The sequence below is a fragment of the Nilaparvata lugens genome, chromosome 4 (genome assembly GCF_014356525.2).
Source record: "Nilaparvata lugens isolate BPH chromosome 4, ASM1435652v1, whole genome shotgun sequence".
NCBI lineage: Eukaryota > Metazoa > Arthropoda > Insecta > Hemiptera > Delphacidae > Nilaparvata > Nilaparvata lugens.
In genome coordinates this window covers 515,322-536,794 of record NC_052507.1, presented here as the reverse complement: position 1 = coordinate 536,794, position 21,473 = coordinate 515,322, and the positions used below count along the sequence as shown (strand labels likewise).

At 35.6% G+C, this 21,473-nt stretch overlaps 1 protein-coding gene across 1 annotated transcript in view; it reads left to right on the top strand.

Moving 5' to 3' along the window:
* The window catches only part of LOC111049122 (pre-mRNA-processing factor 39), a 77,392-nt gene extending 57,387 nt beyond the window's left edge, over positions 1-20,005 (top strand). The window contains 4 exon segments of the mRNA XM_039425641.1: positions 1,184-1,243; positions 2,757-2,941; positions 8,405-8,488; positions 17,686-20,005. Of these exon segments, the coding sequence (XP_039281575.1) occupies positions 1,184-1,243; positions 2,757-2,941; positions 8,405-8,488; positions 17,686-17,992 (636 nt within the window). The 3' untranslated portion in view covers positions 17,993-20,005.
* Positions 20,006-21,473: the final 1,468 nt, after the last annotated feature.

Genomic DNA, 21,473 nt, shown 5'->3' with positions numbered 1-21,473 from the left:
AAATATACCGGGTGCTTCAAAAAAATGTATACACACTTTAAACAATCGTAGTTTTACCGCTCTACAAGGCTAATGTTATATTTCTTCGCCAGGTGGCAGCATAATCGTCCCTCTATGTTATATTGTTAGTTGGAATTTGTAATATCAACATGGCGGACGTACGTTTGAGTTTTGAAGAACGTAAGCAGGTTATTAAGTGGTACTAGAAGTTTGAGAATGTAAATGAAGTTCAAAGACAGTGGAGAAGGGAGTATGATACAGAACCACCTTCAAGATTAACAATTACACGCATACGAGACAAATTCGAAGTTCATGGAACAGTGTGTGATGTGCATAAAGGTCATTCAGGTCGGCCTCGAACAGCTACAAGTGATGAGGTTTGTCTTCAAGGGGACTCATTGGACATTTTCTATTTGAAGGCACTGTAACTGGTATTAATTACCTAACAATGCTTGCTGATTCCATATTTCCTGCCATTCGTGCATTATACGGTAATGATGATTTTTATTTTCAACAAGATGGTGCTCCGCCGCACTATCACAGGGACGTACGAGCTTACCTGGATCAAAATTTGCCAGGCCAGTGGATAGGACGCAGGGGGCCAATCGAGTTTCCAGCACGCTCTCCAGACCTTACACCACTGGATTTCTTCTTGTGGGGCACAGTAAAAGATGAGGGGTACAAACGTAAACCACGTAACCTAGACATTCTTTGGAATGAGATTCAAGCAGTGTGTAGAGAAATCTCATTGGACGTTTTGATACGATGTATAGAATCAGTGGTGACTCGTACTCAGAATATTGTATTGATGCTGCAGGTCACCAATTTGAACAGTATTAACATTTGTTATTTATGTTTCATTCACATTGGACTTTCAGCTTTCTATTTTCCTGAAATTTAACTTTGTAGAACGGTAAATAAATTTTCTATGAAAGTTGTATACATTTTTTTGATGCACCCGGTATTTTCTTGGCGAATGGAATAAAAAAATTGATTATTTTAAACAAGAATGAACAGTTGATATCACATCAGTTATACTGGTATCAGCTATCGTGTATAGAAGGCAGACAGAGAATCAGTAACACTGTTCTTCTGTCTTCCTCCACTGCAATAACTATAATATCAACAGGTTGCATCTACTTGCATCGACATTTGATTTTCTAATCCTTGTTTTTCTTTACAGAGTTTGAATAATGTCGATAAAGCGGTCTCTATATTGAAAAAGGCGCTTGAAAAAGATGTGGTAAGTACATTTATATCTGCATCACATTGATAACTTCAAGACTTGGGCCCGGTTGCACAACAGCCGGTTAAATTTTAACCGAGATTAATTCTACGAGAACCAGTCAGAGAAACCGTCTTATCAAAAAGGCCTTCTCTGATTGGTTCTCGTGAAATTAATCACGGTTAAAATTTAACAGGCTGTTGTGCAACCGGGTCTTATGTAGACAATATTTTTATAAATTTTTGTTTGTATTTTCTGGACTCGAAATTTGATTAGAATTGATATCTAGTTCTTTTAAATTGGTTAACTTCTATCAAAATTAGCAGTAGGGACCCATTAAAATTAGAAGTGGGACAGTTTTGGGCTAGGCCTGTTGATCCTTTTCCGTTCATGTATATTATGATTTGTGTATTATGGAAGACTATGTAGACACTAGATCTGCATGAATTGATAAGATTCCAGATGCTTGTTATTACTGGTTCTTTCTTCTAAATGTTAGCTATACCTTGACACTGTTTATATTGTTTTGTACAACAATGAATAAATTTCAATTCTTTATTCTTCATTGATTCGTACAATAAGTACATCATCAAAATGATAGGGAGAGAAAAAAGGTAACTTTGTGCTATCCCTCTCCCAAATTTAGATAACAGATAGTCCGAAATAGGTTGAGTCTTATAATTGTTCACTTCACAAAATTTTCAGACCTAATTTATTTTCACAAAGTAGATTTTAAAATTTAGATGCTTCAAAACCAAACATAGAAGAAATCAAATTATTATCACTAAAATAGGAAATATTTTACCTTTTTAAGAAATAATATTGCAGGACCTAATAACATACTGTATCTATAGTGAGGGCCACGCTATAATGGCAGTGGAGAAAGATAGCAGAACATCTTTGCCGATCCTCTGTCTTGTCAATGCATTCTATAGACGATAGCTGATACAGATTTATGATGTAATATTAACGGTTCATTCTCGTTTAAACTAATCAATTATATTATACTAAGCAAGAAATTATATTTCTCAATGATTTCATGATGAATTTCCATAATTAAGATTAAGTTTTTTTTATTAATTATTAATTCTACATTGTTAAAAGACGATCTGGCAAGAGAATGAACCGAGAAAGAGATAGCGCTATCCGCTTTGTTGAATGATAGACAAGGATAGCAATACCATTGCTAAACAAGCACTGCCATTATAACGTGGACCTCACTATAGATGCTTCAAAACCAAGAATAGAAGTAACATCTTCACTGAAATAGGAAATATTCACATATTAAAGGAAGAATATTTAGTTTTTTCAGAGTTTATTAGAGATTGACAATGGTGTAACAACCGAAACCGGTCTTTCTAACTATCAATAAAATCTGTGTTTTTTGACAATTCCTTAGTCTTTTTATTTAATATGAATAATTACCACAATATCAACTTCTCAACTACACAAAAAAATTGAAGAAATAAATTTGCAGGACCTAATAACATATCTAATAAACAATCGTTGTTTTTTTAATTTGTTTGATTAGGAGAACCCGCGACTCTACCTGCAGTTGATAGACATGGCAATGCAGAGGTCGCCGGTTGTCGAGTCTGAGGTGATTGACGTCATCAATCAGTACATCTCCCTGGAGGGGGCCGACATGGAGCAGATACTCATGTTTGCGCAGAGAAAGGTCGAGTTCCTCGAAGACTTTGGCACTGACATCAAGAGGTGAGCGCCACCTTTCCACTCACATTATAGCCTGGTTTTCATTAGTAGAGTTAGGCTCAACTCACACTACCTCGACTCGAATCGTACGACTCCAGTCGAGGATACTTCCAGCCTCTAGACCTTACGACTTTTTCGATCATTGTCACTACTTCAGCTCCACGCTATTCTATTTTCTAATTATACTTTATTGAAATAATTATAAGATCTAATTCGTCACTAATTTGCATGTAACAAATTTTTTAATAATTATGAATATATTATTATATATTTTTATTCAGGAATGAGACTCTATAATAGGCTGCCAACAGACATTCGAAACATTGAATCAGTCATTTTATTCAAACAGGCAGTCAAAAAAATGTTATTAGAGAAAAGCCTATACGCAATCTCAGAATTTTATTCACAAGAAAATTGATTTTTTTTTTTACATATGATGTATATCATTACCATCCATAAAGATACTTGACACTTGATACCTGAATAAATATTTTATTATTTTGATTGTATGTATTATAGTATTAGGATTAGTATTAGTACTGACAAGTTACCTGTCAAATGGGATTATTCCCAAAATTGATGTAATGTAATGATTATTAATAAATAAATAAAAATAAATATACTAGCCGTCAGGCTCGCTTCGCTCGCCATGTCCGTCTAGCCAGGACTGGATCGTCCAAGAATGAGATCTGCAGGCTCGCTTCGCTCGCCTGCATTTTTCATTTGTAGAACGATCATATGTTAGGACGATCCAGTCGGGGGTCCAGACTAAACGTCTGGCATATAATATTACCAGGAATAGCTCTGATTGAAGTAGCAGTGCCCAATCAATTTTTCCGCGATAAATGCATTTCAATCTTCAACTTGGTGCCAACCTAACAAAGTCAACTCAACTTAATGCCAACTGACAAAATTATTAATTTAGTTACCAGTTAACAACTGTTTCGAAGAGGTACTATCTCCAGATTATAGTTCTATATTATAATATGGTATGGACATTCCAACTTATTATAATATAAGAGATTGGAATATACATGCTAAAAGACGAACTTTAAACCCTTAAAAACCACCCTTAGAGTTGAAATTTTTCCAAATCCGTTCTTAGTGCGCCTCTAAAGGGCCAACTGAACATACCTACCAAATTTGAAAGTTTTTGGTCCCGTAGATTTTTAGTTCTGCGAGTGAGTGAATCAGTCAGTCAGTGAGTGAGTGCCATTTCGCTTATATATATATATATAATATATATATATATATATTATATATATATATATATATATAGATTGGCTTATCTAATTCGTATTATTGTCTTATCTAAAATGAAGAGACATCACTTTCATAAAACATAACCTCACTTTCATTAAAAATGCACGGTACTACGCAACTCAAGTCGAGGCTCGACTCTGTCTCACAGTCGTGAGGTCGCGGGGACTAGAGTCGACTGGTCTGAGTGTCACCATTTGAAAACACATGCTGCGTCGAGAAGAGACTAGAGTTGCAGTCTCTTCTCGACTTGAGTCGCGTAAGTGTGAGTTGAGCCATAGTGGTAGAGCTCCCTGGGCAAGTACTAACTATCTTGTCAACTCTCCCAATGAAAAACGTTCATGGTAGAGTAGTCATGGTATAGTACTAGTTTTTAGTAGAGTAGAGTGGGATAGTACTCTACCACTTGCCTTCCCCCACGACCGCTTCTCACTCTACTCTACCACTACTATGCTAATGAAAACAGTCTCGAGCTAGTAGAGTAAGTCGTGCCGTAGGGAATCAAGTTTGAGAAGTATTGTTATTTATTAAAAAGTATTAATTTATTGAAATTCATTTAAGGCCGGTTTCCAAGCTCGGGATCTATAAGTTCTGGACTTACAGAGTCCAGGACTTGAATAAACGCTCGGGTCTAAATCGACTTTCTGAGTCACGATTTTATCTTCTAAACTCCGGGGTCTATTGAGTTCTCGACTTATTTGAGTCCAGGACTTGAACGCAATAAAAATGAGGGAAATTCACAATATTTTGCTGTTGTATTGTTGGCATTATAGCAAAACAAAAACAGCTGATTGCAGCGGGATAATTCAAATGGGCATGCTCTCCAAATTATTATTTTGTAAAAATACGTTTTGATTTCTTTGTAGGCCTATTCAAAGCAAAACCTAACTTTTGAAAGATGAATGAATAAACGTTTCATTTTACGTTATGCTATTATTGATCATTGATCCTAACCAAAGATTTTGGAATAAGAAATTCATTGGGCTATTGAGTTTGAAAACGTATTTGTTTTGAAAAAAATGGAATAATAATTTATTATTATTATTATTATTATTAATATGTTGAATATGACATTGATTAATATCATTCAGATTAGAATATATATTCCAAGGCAATCTTTGTATTATTTTTCTTGAACATTTTTAGGTTATGTCAGTCGTAGAATAAGGTTAGTTTTTTACATATAATTCTGATAAAATTTTATTCCAAAATAAACTTGCTAACTATGAATTATGAATTTAGATGGACTAATCCAAATAATTTAGGTATTCCATGACATCTATTTGGCTTTTCATCTACTTCAAAACAATAACTGAATTGTGTTTGCTCAGTTAAGTCTAGAACTTAAATTTAAACCCTACCCCAGTCGAGGGTGTAAAATCACGCTGTTTTAAGTTCTGGACTTAACGATTTTGATAAATCCTCGACTCGGAAAGAGGGGAGAATCTAATTCAAGTCCTGGACTTATAAGCCCTTCACTCAGAAAGCGAAATTATAAACTCCAGGGTCTAACGTGATCTCTAAACTCCAGAGTCTATTCAAGTCCTCGACTACGTTAACGCTCTGACTCGGAAAGCCAATTTTCTGACTCCAGAGTTTAAAGCCAGTTAAAGTCTAGAACTTAGCTAAATCCCGAGCTCGGAAACCGGCCCTTAAAAGTGTTAATTTATTAGAGTGTTATTAATAGTTCGTGTTAATTTATTAAAAAGTATTGACATTTTAAGGTTAGTTCTGTTCACTAGACAACACACTTCACTTACTATTCTTAATTGTAGTGAAAACAGTTACTAGACCAAGTATGTAGAGTAGAGTTAGCCCGGTAGAGTTAGTATGCCAGTTATTCGTCCAATAGGTAACTCTACTAGTAAAAACCAGGCTGTATCGTTATTATTATTAAGAAGTAAATTTATTTTTCCTACAGTTACGTTGAAAAGTGGCCATTGCTGCACTGATTACAGAACGCAAAGAATCACTTTTCCGCTCTAGTGCGGGAAAAATTTTTCTGCACTCCAGATTTGCAACATGGCAACGCAAAATACTTAGTAGGTTATATGGAGCAACAGTGCAGCAAAATCAAAATGAAGTTGGTAACAGTGACTGCTGTGGCTGCTATAGTGAGCAGAGGTGCAACCAAGCACAACGCGCTAATTATTACTATTATATATTATAACCAAGGACAACGAGGACTTTAGGATTTTAGGATTAAGGTTTTTATCAATAATAAAATTACACAGAAAAACATTTGATACATTTCAGGCAATTTTACCTATAATTACCCACTTTTCATATTCAATGGTAACTGTAGGAAAAACTTAATGTGAAATACGTGCGCAAAGTTCCTCTGCTGCACTCAAGAAACCATTCCGCCCTCGCCTACGGCTCGGGCGTAAACGTTTCTTTCGGTGCAGCAAACTGTCACTTTGCGCACTAGTTGCACAAATAACTATAAAAGTATTAATTTACTAGAAAGTATTGACATTTTAAGTTTAGTTCTGTTCACTAGACAACACACTTTACCTACTATTCTCAATTGTACTGAAAACGGTTACGCGACCAAGTAAGTAGAGTAGAGTTAGCTCGGTAGAGTTAGTATGCCAGTTACTCGACCACTAACTCTACTAGTGAAATCCAGGCTTAAGTAACACAGGACATAACAGCTCTTATGCCGGATCCACACGTTGGCCCAATGAGTCAACAAATGACGACCAGCGCCAGAGTGTGGATGCCTGCTTTACCAGCGCTCGCCTTCATTGGCCTTCGTTGGCCATCGCTCCGATTTTTGTCGAGCAAAGGCCAATGAAGGCCAGCGCTGGCAAACCACCCATCCACTCTTGTCAACCAATGCATGCTGTTTCCTGTTTTGTCGTCTGCTCTGCTGTTTTCTTCAGAGTAATGATTTTTTTCTACTGACTCAAGTCGAGAAGAGACTGCGACTCTAGTTCCTTCTCGACGCAGCATGTGTTTTCAAATGATGACATTCAGACCAGTCGACTCTAGTCTCTGCGACCTCACGACTGTGAAACTGAGTCGAGCCTTGACTCGACATGTTGGTCGAGCCTCGACTTGAGTTGCGTAGTACCGTGCATTTTTAATGAAAGTGAGGTTATGTTTTATGTAAGCAATGTTTTATCATTTTAGATGAGACAATTATAAGAATTATATAAGATAATATACTCATAATAATTATTATAAAATTTGTTACATGTGCGCAGAAGTGACGAATTGGATCTCATATGAATGAATGAATGAATGAATTTTATTTGCCAAAAACAAAATACAAAAAAGTTTTACAAAAAATAAATATAAGTATATGCTACTGCACTTAAACCAAGATACACACATTTATTTAATTAGATATAATAATGAAATGATATCCTTTACATTACAAACAATAGTTTTAAAATGAAGATTCAATTTATGATCACATGCATAAGTACAGTAGGTGAGGCAAAAGGAAGATTCCTTGTGCGCCAGTGTGAGTCGTAAATCAGCTTAATCAGGGATGTAATATATAAACTTGAATCTAGCGTATGATGTGTTCGAAAATATAATTTATAATATGAAGTTGATTATTGTATGAAAGTCAACGATTGGAAATAATTCAATTTCAGCCATGCCTCTATGGCTCTTTTTCTGTGTTTATTATTTCGGAAATTATTAAGTGGAAATTCACTTTCTAGTATATTTATGAATTTACTGCTAATGTAGTAAAGTTGCCTTCTAAGAAGAGCTGAGTTGGTGTTATATATTTCATATTTTCTTATTGTATTAGGTCTAAGATTATAATTTATGTCATCGGCTAGAGGAAAATTATGCTCGTATTTAAAACTGTATTTGTTATGCAACTAAGATATAACTGTCGTATAGTTTTAACATCAAATTCACTGAACAAAATCTTACTATCATAAGTTCTAGGTTTCTTTAAAATTGTCTTTATGATGAATTTTTGTATTAGAAAAAGGTTTTTAATATGGGTATCGAAAGTCCCACCCCAAACTATTAAACCATTTTTAATAATTTTAATAATGGAGTAGCATGGAACTGAAGTAGTGACAATGAGCAAGAAAGTCGTAAGGTCGAGAAACTGGAGTATCCTCGACTGGAGTCGTACGGTTCGAGTCGAGGTAGTGTGAGGTGAGCCTAAATTAAATATCATTTCTTTTAAACAATTTTTCTAACATTGAATTTATTTTGGGTTTCTTTCAGTATGCAGAAAGCGTCCGAAGAATTCCGAAAATACTTGAAGCTTGTGAAAGAAAAGAAGAAGAAACTGTCAGAGGTTGACACAAAGTAAGTTGGTCTTTATTGATTCATACAATAAGTTCATCATCAAAATGATAGGGAGAGAAAAATAAGGTTAACTTGTACTATTCCTCTCCCAAATTTAGATAAGGTTACATCATAGAGAAACAATAGCGTAAGTAGATATCCCATGGTATAGGGCGTTTATGTCGCAACTTTTACTGTAATCTCAAGCCCATAGTCAACGTAGTTCTTTCCCGTGACGCTGTGTGACGCTGGTAGTCTCTCATATTGTGCCGTTTATACACTCTCACCCCGTCAAAACATTAAAAATCGACAGTAATCGACAATAATCAGCTTGAGATAACAGTAAAAGTTGCGACATAAACGCCCTATACCATGGGATATCTCCTTACGCTATTGTTTCTCTATGGTTACATATAGTCCCAAATAGTTCAAGTATTGTAGTTGTTCACTTCACAAAATTTTCAGTCCTATTTTCACAAAGTATATTTTTAAATTTTGATGCTTCAAAACCAAACATACTTACTTATTAACTTAGGTACTTACTGCCATTGCCATACATATCTAAGTAGTAATTGAGCCGCACCAACTAAGCCTCTCCACCTCTCTCGATTGTTCGCGCCGTGAGGAGTTACTCCAATTCTCTCCATATCAAAATCAACATAGAAGAAATATTTCATATTATCACTAAAATAGGAAATATCCACATATTAAAGAAATAATTTTGTAGGACCAAAAACAAAACTTAATATTCTAAAATCACAGCTGTATTTTTCTATATTTTCATTTTGTGTAGTGTTATCGAGATCAGTTAAAAAAAAGGTATTGAAGTAATAGGAAGTCTATTCTAGTTTGATATGCAATTTATCAGGGGCTAATATCAAACTTATTAATCAAGAATTGATTTGTTTTGAATAATTTGCTAAACTTTGCCTAGATTTTTGATGCAGTGGATGTGGAAACAAATTATATGAATCGTATTGGAATTTCCTTCTCTTTCCAAACAAGACCTTAGAATTTGATTTTGACTGATATTTTTCCAGTTATTGAAGTTTTTCAAAAATATAAAAAAATGTATCTCGAAAACTAAGGTCGATATAAGAAAATTTCACTGAACATTTTTGGTGGAAATTGCATGTAGAATTTATAGTCTTCGGGTGTTACGCCTTTCGTGGGATACTCCATATAATAGACCTATCTATGCAATATTTTATGTATTTGAATTTATAAAATAGAATTATAGTACCTTTTAAAAATAAATAAAATATTAAAAAACAAGAATACAAATTGCAACGTAACTACAAGTCTCGGTGATCGCACCATCGTCAGGCTATGAAACCTTTATTTTTAAAGGCTACTATAATTCTATTTTATAAATACAAGAAAGTAGCCCTGAATACATACATTTAAAAAAAGTATTTGAATTTATTGATCGCCAACCGCAGTTCTACTAATATGTAGCTTCAATAAATAATCATTTGTATGCCTATGTGATGATAAAACAGCTGTAATATTTATAATCTGTTATCTCTGTTACTAAGACACATATTTAATGTCGAATAAAGCTCGTGTTGAGTCCAATTCTATTACAATAATATCATCTAAATAGGCATAACATGATGTCAAATTTTCTTGTTCTATGATTTGATCAATCACTTTCTGGAAAGCAGCTACTCCATTCTTTTGAATTGATACAGTTTGTGTCCAACTTCAAATGCGGTGAAATGCCTTTCCTCATGCAAGATTGGTATCTGGTGATAGGCAGATTTCAGGTCAATAGATGAGAATATTTTATATTGCGCTACCTTATTGACTAATTCTTCCATTAGTGGTAGTGGATAGGCATCCAAATTTGTGAATTTGTTGATGGTCTGTGAATAGTCAATCACCATACGTTTCTTTTGGTTCTCTCTTGAAGTAACAAATGCTTGAGCTCTCCAAGAAGAATGACTATTTTCTATAATATCAGCATCTTTAAGCCGTTTGACTTCATTCATCATAAACAAGTAATCCTCTTCTGAATGTCGTCTCGATTTAGTTATTATAGGCCGACAGTCCGGTTGAAGATCACGAAACAATGAGACAGGTTCTACTGTAGCTTGGGCTAGAGCACACTTTTTAATTTCATAAGTAGGCCTTCTTGCGTCATTGTCTTCATTCAGTTGTAGTGCTGCTTTAGATCCACCGAAATCAAAAGTGATGGATGAAAAGTTCTTTAGAAAATCGTGTCCCAAAATTACACTAGCGCAACATTTGTTCAATACGATCAAAGGAAAATCATTATATTCTTCGTTCTGGAAATATATTTCACTCAAAGCGCACTCAGTTGTTTAGTGTTGCAGGCACTTGAAGCAAATGTAATCAAATTGGAATATGGCATAGTTTTCATCTTCGATTATACTACTAGTTTCTTATCTATAAAACTTGCTGTGCTCCCAGTGTCTAATAGTGCCAATGTATCTATTCCATTAACACGTATAGGAACAAGACATTTTGAGAGGTCAGTGCTGGTATTTGCTGCTGAAATTACTGTGGCAGATACCATTTGGTTTTTTTTATCGTTTCGTGCTCTGCATACTTTTGAAAAATGGCCTATTCGATTACAAGTTAGGCATGGTTGTCCTTTTGCTGGGCATTGGCTATTATCAGTATGATTATTATAGCCACAAAATCTGCATTGAATCTTCTTTTGGTAAGAATTACTGACTAAAGTCGTTTTCTCGGTATTTTTATTCTCGTTTGCTAGGACTGTGTTAACATATTCTGAACTGGTTTCGTATTCTTTAGCAATGTTTTCAGCATTCTCTAACATTCGTGCTTGTGAGATAGCGTCTTGCAAAGTTAGCGATTTCATTTCGAAAAGATGTTGTCTGATTTTCGATGATTCTAATCCGGAGATGAACGCGTCTCGGATATATTCACTTTTGTTATCGTCAGCCGTGACTGCTTGAAAGTTTTTTTTTTTATTTCACAATTTATTTCCAGAAAGTACATTTTACAATATATTCCCTGAAAATTACTCCCTCTAATATGGAACAAGTCCGTGTTTAGAGGAGGAGTCATTACAACAATAGACACAATACAAGAAAGAAAAATTTGACTTTCCACTGCTGTAGTTTACAAGCATAAGCTATTCAAACATATTTACATATAACAATACTAACACATAAAACAATAATTGAAAGAAATATAATCTCAAATTCTTAGCCAATAAGTAATAATAGAAATAGATTCAATAAACAAAAACTGATTGCTTCCTTTCTTTTTTCATAGTACTGGAAACAAACATTAAATGCACTCATTTACACATTTTGAAAACAATAATTTCTACAATACATAATTATTAACATGAATAGAAGAATAATAATCATTTCTCATAACATATGAGAAAGGTACTGGTACAGGCCAAGACTGGTACTTATTCAGGATCAATACTAAACTGCATTCAAAAGCAATGCCAATTCTGAGTTAATATCAGTAGAAAAAAGGAATTTTTTAAGCTCTAACTTGAAGCATTTCTGATTGATTTTTTGTCTTAATTCTGGCGGCAATTTATTGAATAATCTTGGGGCCAGATAATAGAAATGTCGCTGCCCTGTGGTCGTTTCCCTTCTTGTCTCTTCTACCATTCCTGACACCATCCTTCTAGTTTGATGTGCATGAGGTAACATTGTAAAAATATTCTTTCTACACATGAATAGAATCGAGCCCTTGATGTACAGCTTTTTTATGTTTAAAACCCTTGCTGTAACAAATAGTTCCTTTGATGGATAATATGGATCCTTTTTCAACATTATTCTTAGAACTATTCTATGTGCCCTATTAAGTGGTTCAACAGTTGTATGAAAGGCTGCACCCCATGCCACAATGCCATACTGGAGGACAGCCTGCACCAACCCCATATACACCTGTCGCATAGCTCTACTCGGAAGGAGATCCCTTAGCCGTGAAACCTGGATCATCAAATACCTCATAATTTTAGTTATATTATTTACATGGACATCCCAGCGTAGATTCTGATCTATGGTGACACCAAGGAACTTGCAGGAGTTAACCTTTTTAAGTTTTACACAGCAACTACACCCATCAGTCCTACAATCCCCTGATCTTAGCAGCAAATCCAGTGCAGGAGGCTGGCCAGTCTTGTTAAGAGAGAAGGCAATGAAGTTAGTTTTATTACTATTTAAAGTTAATTTGTTCACATCTAACCAGCATTTTATTCTCGCCAACCTATCTTCTGTCAAATTATAAACCTCCTCCCATGTAGTGCCTTTTACACACAGAACCGTGTCATCGGCAAAGGACTGCAGATGGACATTCTCACCCAGGTCCATAGAGCACAAGTCATCAATGTATATTACAAATAATAATGGACCCAAAACTGTACCCTGGGGCACTCCATAGACTACCTGCTGACTCTCACTTGATACATTGTTTATTCTTACCTTTTGACTCCTATTGCCCAAATAGGATCTGAACCAACCGAGAGCAAGACCATTGACGCCCTTCTCCACAAGTTTTCTTATCAATCTAGGGTGTGAAACCGTATCAAATGCTTTGGCCAAATCTAAGAAAACAGCAAGTGATTTTTTCCCCTCATCTAAGTCATTGTAAAGAATATGAGTCAAATCAGCTATCGCCTCCTCAGCACTTCTACCACTTCTAAAACCATATTGTTTATCAGATAACCCTTCACATTCTTCAAGAAATTCGATTAAACACTTTTTAATATGTTTCTCTAGAATCTTGGCAAGGTTGGACACAAGGGAAATCGGCCTATAATTGACCATTTCCAGTTTACTACCTCCCTTGTATATTGGCTTAACAATTGAACTTTTGAAACTATTGGGAAAAATTCCTGTTGCAATACTCAAATTTATAATATGTGCTATCGGTTCAGCTATGAACTCTTTAATTTGCTTCAGAAAATCTGTGCTCAAATTATCTTCACCTGGACTGGCACCCGCTTTAAGACTATTAATGAGTGCTGCAACTTCGCTAACAGTAATCAATCTAAAGTTGCATAACTGCTGATTCTGATTGGTAATTACCGGCAATTCATCTACCTCATCAGCATACTGTGGTAGGGATTCAGCCAGTGTTTTTCCAACGGAAATATAATATTGATTAAAATAATTCACTATTTCCGTTCCGTGTTCATCCATATTCAAAGCATTATCCCCAACATTAATGTTTTTTATATCATTTCGATTCACCCCTCTACCTAGTATTTCATTAGTAGCCCTCCAAATATGTTTCGTATCCCCATGTGTTCTATCTATCTTATTGTGATAATACTTCTGCTTAGCTTCCTTTATCAATGATTTTAATTTTGACTGAAATTTCTTAAGATAATTGTTCAGTGAAACATTGTTGGGATTTTTCTTAGCTTGTAAATATAGTTTTTCTTTAGCTCTTATTGACACTACCAGTCCTTGTGTGATCCAGGGCTTTATTTTCCGTAGCTTAGATCTAACTTTTACAGGTGTTACAGTAGTGGACTCATCCATGTGATTCTTTAGAATCTTGTAAAATTCACTCACTGCATCATTGACATCTATTGTATTGATAACTTGATTCCATTTTTCACCTATAAGTCTCTCTAGCAGTATATCTTGGTTAATTTTTGTTTTATTCGCCCTCATGTTATCATGCCTGCTCGGTTTAGATTTTGAGCTAAATAAATTATCATTATAGGATAGTGGTCAGTTATACTATAATCAAGAACTATTGGGCGTGCCATATTAATGTCACCACCCGTTCTTACAAAAATATGGTCTACACATGTCTTAGATCCCCCTATCACTACTCTGGTGTGTTTATTAATCATCTGCATATAACCCTTCTCATACATAAAATCTAGATACCGCTCTGAAACCGACGAGTCATTCTCAGATGCTATATCGATATTTATGTCACCGACTATGTGGGAAGTTTCACTACCTCTATTATCCAAGTATTCTCCAATCTCTGTTACATGGTAAACTTAGCCGTTTTAGTTTATTATAGAATTGATCAATTGATTCTCCATGGGTTTGTTTTGCTTTAGATAAGCAGTAACGTGCATGTACTACATTTTGAGGTTTTATAAAGCTTTCTTCAAGAGTTGTTATAGCTTCTTCAAATGATATACAATTGCAAATACTTTCAAAAATATTCGGTGACACATAATTGATCAAAACATTCAATTCATCCTTTTTCGGGATTGAACTGTTTTTTAAGAAGTTTAAAAATGTTCGACATTAAATATAAAATAAATGGGTCCGAAAAGAAAAACGAGTAAACGTCAAGATTTAGTCAGTGAAGGAGAAAACGATTCGCAAAACCAAATGCTTGGAAAAATACTGAAACCAACAGTTTTATCGATTGACCAAGATTCAGATGAAGCACCAACTGCACACCACATGAGCGGATGTTTTTACATGCAAGAAATTCAAGTAATGGAAAACCATTACCAACCTGGCTATTGACACCTGGACCAGTATGGTTGAAGAAGATGACAAAAAACTCAAAACAAGAATCGCAAGTTGAAAAAGTTGAATTAATCGAGAGTAACCCTGAATATGCGTTTGTTCGCCACAACGACGGCAGAGAATCGACAGTCTCACTTCGCCAGCTCGCCCCATACCCCACGAGTGCCGATTGATATTAAGGGGGGAAGATTGTGATGATAAAACAGCTGTAATATTTATAATCTGTTATCTCTGTTACTAAGACACATATTTAATGTCGAATAAAGCTCGTGTTGAGTCCAATTCTATTACAGCCTACTAATTTTGGAAGCTTAAAGCTGGATTCCCAGCTATATACTGACTAAAGAATTTTGACAAATGAAGAATTTATATTTGTGGGAAAATATTTTGAAGTAAATGAAAATATCTCAGTACCCTTTTAAATTATTTTGTCATGATCATGTTTCATGATCAAAAATAAGAATCTTCCAGCATTTATTTCAAATCACTTGAAAATGGCATTAGTGTCCGAAACATGTTGTGACGAAATAATTCACTTCAAAATTTATTTATTTTGCACACAATACAAAAATTATGACAAAAAATATTGTTTGTTCACATGATTTACCTTATGTATAATTACAAAAATAACTTAATTTGATAAATAAGTAAAATAACCATCAACTGAAGAAATAATAGAAATGTGCAAAATAAAATGCGCACCCCTAGGCATAAGCCCGAGTGAGGTGTACTACCCAAAATGAATATTTTAAATGGTACTCAGAGGTTCAGGACCGCCCGCTCTAACAAATTTACCAGAATTTTATCGGATATCAATGAAAAAGATATACCTATATAATATGTTACGGACTAACGAACTATTTAAACAAATTTGATAATTTAAAAGGGTACTGAGATTTATATTTTTAATATCGGGGGACCGAGCTTTGCTCTGGAGTGTAAAAGCATAGAAAATTTGTAACGAAAGATTGAATTTATGGTTTATTTTTATTTATTTTCTCAGTCGTACAATTGTTTTTAAAGTTATATGAGGAGGCACAACAGGCTTATGCCCAAAACTGTCCCTTTTCAAATTTATACTACAGTTCAAATCAAAATCTAGGTTAAGCTACTATCACTCATCAAAATAACAATTTATTCACACTTCAAAAAACAAACTCATCATCAAATATTACAAAAAGATATACTATGAATTCGATTTACTATGATGACGACAAAATTTCCAGCTTCTTTTCCAAGGATGTATTTATCCTATTAATATCCTTCAGCGAGTTATCCAAGGGTTGAGACCTAGTGCAATCGAATCTTCATATCATAAACCTACTTTGTTCCGAATTTCGTGGAAATCGTTATAGCCTTTTTCGAGATCCGTTGAACATAGATATATACCCGTATAACAACATAACCATATAATTATATATGTAATATAAATATTAACAGGATACACACGACACGGATAGATTAAAAACACTTAAAAACTCACATTTAAACGAAAATTTTCGGGGGCTGGGCCCCCTTTGTCATTCAAACAGGAAGTGAAGTGGTGCAGATTTGAACATTTCAACGGTGGTGACCACAGAGACGCGGTAGAGAAGTTGTGTAGACCATAGAGCATAGACTAACGGAGGCACACTGATTGAAGGAGCATTATGGGATCAGTTGGTGGGCTATTATGGGTTACAAGTGGGAGATTTCAAATTTGAGTGGGTTATGGATAAGGAAAGGAGTAGATTATGATCCCATACCAACTGATCCCATAATGCTCCTTCAATCAGTGCGCCTCCGTTCGTCTATGCTCTATGGTCTACACAACTTCTCTACCGCGTCTCTGTGGTCACCACCGTTGGAATGTTCAAATCTGCACCACTTCACTTCCTGTTTGATTGAGAAAGGGGGCCCCGAAAATTTTCGTTTAAATGTAAGTTTTTAAGTGTTTTTTATCTATCCGTGTCGTGTGTATCCTGTTTATATTTATATTATAAAACTTTGAAGTGTTTTCTGTTATGTGCTATATATATATATAGAAATTGCTCACTTAAGATGATAGGATATCTGGAGTACAAAAGCATAAAGCATTTATTACGAAAGAAGAAATTATAGTAACATTCATACATAAATGTACTATCTAATCACAGTAAATTGAGATTAATTCCCAGAGGAATGCAAAAATTCCCACTAACAAAGGCCCAGCTGCACAAAAACCGGTTAAATTCTAATCCTGAACAACTTCACGTGAACCAAATCAGAGAAGACCATTTCAAAAAGATGGATCTACTGGAATTGATCAGGATTGAAAATAACCCGGCTTCATGGCAACCGGCACTAAGTACCCGATTGAATGATTACAAAAGTTCAACAGCTGAGTCATAATTTTGACACAGTACCACACACATGAACTCGCTCACTCACTTCCATCACCAACAGACGACGAAATAATTATTATCAGCTGTTTTTCCAAGGATGAATAATAATTATCCTTTTAATGTCCTTTAGCGAGTTTTCACAGGGATGACACCTAGTGCAATCGAATCTTTATATATAAACCTACTATGTTCTGAATTTCGTGAGAATCGTTAGAGCCGTTTTCGAGATCCGGTGAAATACAAACATATAAACAGAAGTTGCTCGTATAGGATTTATATCAAAAGTAGCCCTAAAGAAAAAAGACAATATTTTGAAGTGTACAGTATTGTTGCTGATGAAGAATAGATAAATTAATTTGAAAATAATTGATGTATTTTTGTGCAGGGCGAAGCCAGAGGACCAAACTCCAGCCGCCAAGAAAGCAAAGCCCGACTCGTCTGCGGCGACGTCTGCGGGGGCGCAGACCCCCGGGGGCACAGGGGGCCACAACTACAGCCACCCGCCGCCCACGTCGGGCCCCTACGGCGGGGGGCCGTACGGACAGCAGCCCCCCTACGGTCAGCAGCAGCCTCCCTACGGACCTCCCTACGGCGGACAGTCGGATCCCAACTATCCCTACCAGAACTGGAACTACAATCAGCCAGGATATAACTACGGCAATCAGGGATGGGGAAACTATAACTACTATTAGAAACTACCGAAGGACTTTAATCCACCATTAGAATGCAATCAATATTTTATCATACAGGGTGACACAGAGTAACGGGAACTTTAAAATGCCATAAAACATTAGTGGGAAGGGCAAAAATTATTTTATTCAAACTAATCTAAAGTTCAAGACTTGCCATTTGAGAATTATTGATAACATCTATCACTTTTTGACAATTACTTCCTCCTGCACGAATACACTTTTGAAATCTGTGTTGAGATTCCTGAACGATTGCTGCAACATCTCATCTGGGGTATTGCGTATTTCATTTTGAATTCTGTTTTAATTTTTAATTAATTCAAAATTATTGATGAAATTGTAAGCGAAATCTACTCTGCACGGCATTCAATGACAACTGTGCGAGTGAGTATTGTTTAGTAACCGTGTAATCTCACGATTAGGTTACTTCTTCAAGATGGATTCCTCCTACACTCTTGAAATCTGTGTTGAGATTCCTGAACGATTGCTGCAACATTCCAGCTGGGATATGTTCAATTTCATTTTGAATTGTCTGTTATTATTCAACCACAGTTATTGGTCAAGTTCTGAAAACGTTTGGTTTGAGATAGCTCCACAAACAGAACATCGAAGCTGGACAGATCATGGAACCAGGAAACGCAACCTAATCGTGAGAGTACACAGTTACTAAAGAATACTCACTCGCACAGCTGTCATTGAATGCCGTGCAGAGGGGATTTTGCTTACAATTTCATCAATAATTTTGATTGATTAAAAATTGAAACAGAATTCAAAATGAAATCCGCAATATCCCCCAGATGAGATGTTGCAGCGATCAATGAGGAATCGTCAACACAGATTTCAAGAGTGTATTCGTGCAGGAGGAAGCCATCTTAAATAAGTAATTGTCAAAAAGTGATAGATGTTATTACTAATTCTCAAATGGCAAGTCATGAAATGTAGATTAGTTTGAATAGAATCATTTTTGCCCTTCCCACTAAATTTTTATGGCGTTTTTAAAATTTCCCGTTATTCTTTGTCATCCTGTAGAATAGTGTCATGCATTTCAAATTGAGCCACAATTGAAGTGCCACGTCTTTACTGGTAAAAAACCACCAAAAGAATGTAATCCACACGTGAATTGCATAGTCACACTTACTCCCGGTTGCACGAAAATCTGTTAACTTCTAATCCCGATTAAATACCACGATATCCAAATCAGGGAAGCCTTCTTTTCGGAAACCTCTTCTCTGATTAGTTTTCTTAGATTTAAATCACGATTAAAATTCATCATGCTTTTGGGCAACCGGGCCTTAACATTCTATTACAGAGTAGATTTTGACATCTCTTCAAATTGAATGACTACTTGAAGTGCGTCTATAATGGTGGCTTTTACTTGAAACTAAGTTACTTTTAATTATAGAGAAAAGGTAGCATAAGAAGATATCCCAGGGTGTTTTATGTTGTAAATTTCATAACTTCAAACTAAATTACTTCTAATCATAGAGAAAAGATAGCTTAAGAAGTTATCACAGGGCGTTTATGTTCTAAATTGTATAACTTCAAACTAAATTACTTTTAATCATAGAGAAAAGATAGCATAAGAAGATATCCCAGGGTGTTTATGTTCCAAATGTCCCTGATAACTGAAGCCGGTAGTCTTAGTAGCTTTTTTTGTGACGCTGGTGGGCTCTCATACTGTGCCGTTCTTACATTCTTAAAGTGCGTACAGACTTTCGCTCTGCTCCGCAATCGAACGTCACTCGAGCAGATCGATTGATGATCGAATGTGGAACAAGAGTGGAACGCGAGAAGAGCGTGTAACAGAGGTCGAGCTTGGCAAGCTCCTAGGTCGAACTAACCAATAGTTGCGCATGCGCGGTTTGTTGGATCAGTTACGAAAATTACGATTTCTGTGTTAGCATATAAAATTATCAAAATTAATAATTTATTATTAAATCATGTAAAATTATAAAAACATTTTTGATAATAGGTACCAGCATATTAGAATTTAGAAGAAAGAAGCCAAAAACCCAACGACGCCTTTCACCTTTCAAAATATTGACAGACATAACCTTTTTTGTAATAAAACATCAACATAGAAGCAACAAACATAATAATTATCAATTTATTATATACTAGCCGTCAGGCTCGCTTCGCTCGCCATATCCGTCTAGCCAGGGGGCTCCGCCCCCTGGACCTCCGACTGGATCGTCCAAGAATGAGATCAGCAGGCTCGCTTCGCTCGCCTGCATTTTTCATTTGGGCATTTTTATCATATGTTAGGACAATCCAGTCGGGGGTCCAGACTAAACGGCTGGCTAAACGGATATGGCGAGCGAAGCGAGCCTGACTGCTAGTAATATAATATTCCCAGGATTGAAGTAGCAGTGCCCAATCAATTTTTCCGCGATAAATGCATTTGAATCTTCAACTTGGTGCCAACCTAACAAAGTCAACTCAACTTAATGCCAACCTGACAAAATTATCAATTTAGTTGCCAGTTTACAACTGTTTCGAAGAGGTACTCTATCTAGAGTATAGTTCTATAGTAACATATGATATGGAAATTTCAATTATAATTAAGAGATTGGGAGAAGAAGAATATACATGCTAAAAGACGAACTTTAAACCCTTAAAAACAACCCTTAGAGTTAAAATATTGCCAAAAGATTTCTTAGTGCGCCTCTAAAGGACCAACTAAACATACCTACCAAATTTGAACGTTTTTGGTCCGGTAGATTTTTAGTTATGCGAGTGAGTGAGTCAGTCAGTCAGTCAATCAGTGAGTGAGTGCCATTTCGCTTTTATATATATAGAAACATGATTAATAAACATAATGTATTATTATGCTACACAGAAATCTCCTGGTCAGAATATTTTATTTTGTTTTGTCACCCGATCAGCTGGATTGAACGTTTCACATTTGTTAGGTTAGGTTGTAGCGAAGTCAAAAATACGACAAGCGCGTGATCATCCTTCAAACCTCTATCGAACCCTTGTGTAACATCTCGCGTAACGTTCATGATCGGAGCGATTGTTCGAGGCGCGAATATCTGTACGCACCTTAACACTCTCACCCGGCCAAAACAGTAATGACAGTCGGCTTGGATTTTGGAGCCTAATCGACCTATACCATGGGATATCTTCTTATGCTATCTTTTCTCTATGCTTTTATCCTTTTACACTTAATATTCTATTATAGAATAATGGCAGGACTTTGAAAATTGAACGACTCTATCCACACTTGAAGCGCCGTGTCTATAGTGGTAATATCTATTTTAAATTATCAGCATTTCTATAAAAAGAACTCCAATGTTACGTGCTCAAGCAAGGCTGAGATTCAGTATTAATTGAGTAGGTAGCATTAATGTAGGGTATTAGGAATACTAATAGTTGGAAGTGTATTTCACTATAGGCTCAAAAAGTTGGCGATCGATTTTGGGTAGTTACACACACACACACACACACACACACACACACACACACACATTGATTTTTAACG